Source organism: Alosa pseudoharengus, unplaced genomic scaffold (genome assembly GCF_046254945.1).
Source record: "Alosa pseudoharengus isolate Yale_2024_CS ecotype anadromous, Long Island Sound unplaced genomic scaffold, YU_APseudo_1.1 YU_APseudo_1.1_scf_12, whole genome shotgun sequence".
NCBI lineage: Eukaryota > Metazoa > Chordata > Actinopteri > Clupeiformes > Clupeidae > Alosa > Alosa pseudoharengus.
In genome coordinates, this window is record NW_027468587.1 from 10428245 (window position 1) to 10430744 (window position 2500).

Here is a 2500-nt window from a genome sequence, read left to right on the forward strand (position 1 = left end):
CTGTCACGGGAGGAAGTGCAGCGCATGAACCCCCCACGCTTCAGCAAGGTGGAGGACATGGCCGACCTCACCTGCCTCAACGAGGCGTCCGTCCTGCACAACCTCACCGAGAGATACTACTCAGGACTCATCTATGTAAGTGTGTGTGTGTGTGTGTGTGTGTGTGTGTGTGTGTGTGTGTGTGTGTGTGTGTGTGTGTGTGTGTGTGTATCAGAGATCCGTTGACTGATCTAAAATGAATGGATGTCCCCCAGTGTTCCAACTCTGATAAAGTGCAGGCTCATCATTGTGTGAGTAGAGATAAAGAGTGTGTGGGAAGTGCTACGGTCCAGAGAGCACTTCGACCCAACGAGGAGAAGTGAACAGGGTGAGGTGGACGAGGATGTGGTTAGTGAAGACGACAGGCCTATTGGGTGTAATGAACAGCGCTGTAGTTAGTGAAGACGACAGGCCTTTTTGGGTGTAATGAACAGTGCTGACACAAGACTTATGATAAGTAGCCTCATGAAATATGGCTGACTGTGTCACAGGTACTGCTGCCAACTCTCCCTGTGCAGCACTCGGCACCTTATGGCCTGTTGTCCTCGTCAAATATTGTCCAGGTAGACTAAGCTCAGGTGTGCACAGGGCCTTCTGATCTTGCTCTAAAGTAGAGGGTACGGGATACGTAGCCCAAAACATGCACACATGAACATACGTGTGTGTGTGTGTGTGTGTGTGTGTGTGTGTGTGTGTGTGTGTGTGTGTGTGTGTGTGTGTGTGTGTGTGTGTGTGTGTGTGTGTGTGTGTTGGTGGTAGCGTGTACCGGTATGTCTGTATGCAGGCGAGTGTAACTCGACCTCAGTCTCATCATTGTGAGTGATCAGCAGTCAGGTATCCTATTTCAGGCCTGTTTGTGTGTGTGTGTGTGTGGGTGGTGAATATATATATATATGTGTGTGTGTGTGTGTGTGTGTGTGGTCAATATACGCATGTGTGTGTGTGTGTGTGCGTGCAGGACAGGAGAAGAGCTGTGTTCCAGAGAGATGATTAGAGAGGGAGCTGGGGATCAAAGTGCCTGCACATCACTGCTATCAGATATTCAGCTGATAACTTCAACATAAACATTCCTGCATACACTAAAGTGTGTTCTCGCTTTTTCACACTCCCTCTTACACACACACACACACACACACATACACACACACACAGACACACACACACCGACACACACACACCATCATATTTTGCCCACAGTAACAATAATATCACGATACAGCGATTCCACAATACTCAATGCATTTAAAAGATTCATGATTTCACAATACTCAGTGCATTTAAAAGATTCCACAATACTCAATGCATTTAAAAGATTTCACAATACTCAATGCATTTAAAAGATTTCACAATACTCAATGCATTTAAAAGATTCATGATATCTGTGTAAGAAGAAGGGCAAACATCTGGAATTATATATTTATTTACTACAAAGTGCATAGAGCTTTCACTTAGTGCCTCTTAAAAATATTAAAATAATCTGACCGTGAGTAAAAGATTACCCTCATTCATTTGATAGGTGCCTGAATGTCTCTGACACTGAGGAAACATGTGACCTTTGTCCATTTAAGTCTGAGACCAGCCCAAAGCAAAGCTTTTTCTCAAACTTCAAAACAGTGTTTAGTTGCAGTCCCGTAAGCACATTTAAAAGCACACATCAGGCCCCAGCTGTGGCGCAACTGGCTGGGGAACCTGCACTGTACTCTGGTGACCCGGGGTCGATTCCCGGCCCGTGGTCCTTTCCAGATCCCACCCCTGCTCTCTCTCCCATTAATTTCCTATCTTTTTCCACTGTCCTATTATTAAAGGCATAAAAAGCCCCAAAAATATACATCAAGTGAGATATCATTCAGATATATCATGAAATCATTGGAAAGAGGGCGGTTGATGCTCTCTGTCTCTCTGTCCGTGCGGGGGGGCAGGCGGGTGGGTCAAGGCTGGACAGCGGGTATCTGCTTATGGATGGCGAAAAAAGAGGAATGAGATGTTATCTGTGTAGTCGAAGGGGGTCACTTGCACTTCAGCCTGGTTGGTGCTCACGGAACAGCACGCAGAAGTCAATGAGGAGACCCAAGGTCTATCTAGGACCAAGGAGCAGGACCGGAGCGCACAAAGCTTTTTAGTGATTTTTAATTAGTGCAAACCGAATAAAGTCGGTTCGGTGTCGGTTTGCACTAATTAAAAATCACTAAAAAGCTTTGGGTCCTGCTCCTTGGTCCTAGATAGACCTTGGGTCTCCTCATGTTATCTGTGGACTTTGTATCTGTCTTATCTGTGGGTGGGATGGGTATCTATTTTATGTGAATGTGCGTGCATGTGAATGTGCGTGCGCGCGTGCGTGCGCGCGTGTGTGAGTTGGTGTTATGTGTATGTGCAGGGGTGGTGTATGTAGTCATGCGTATCAACATGGCTTTCTGTGCATACTGTACAGTATGTGTATAACATGCCTAAGTCTGTGTGTGTC

At 46.0% G+C, this 2500-nt stretch overlaps 1 protein-coding gene across 3 annotated transcripts in view; it reads left to right on the plus strand.

Moving 5' to 3' along the window:
- myh14 (myosin, heavy chain 14, non-muscle) overlaps nucleotides 1-2500 on the plus strand; it is a 54132-nt gene that overhangs the window by 8483 nt on the left and 43149 nt on the right. For all 3 annotated transcript variants that reach the window (XM_076280094.1, XM_076280095.1, XM_076280096.1), the window contains exon 3: nucleotides 1-135. This exon is cut by the window's left edge and continues 72 nt beyond it. In XM_076280094.1, the coding sequence (XP_076136209.1) occupies nucleotides 1-135 (135 nt within the window). The remainder of the gene's footprint in view (nucleotides 136-2500) is intronic.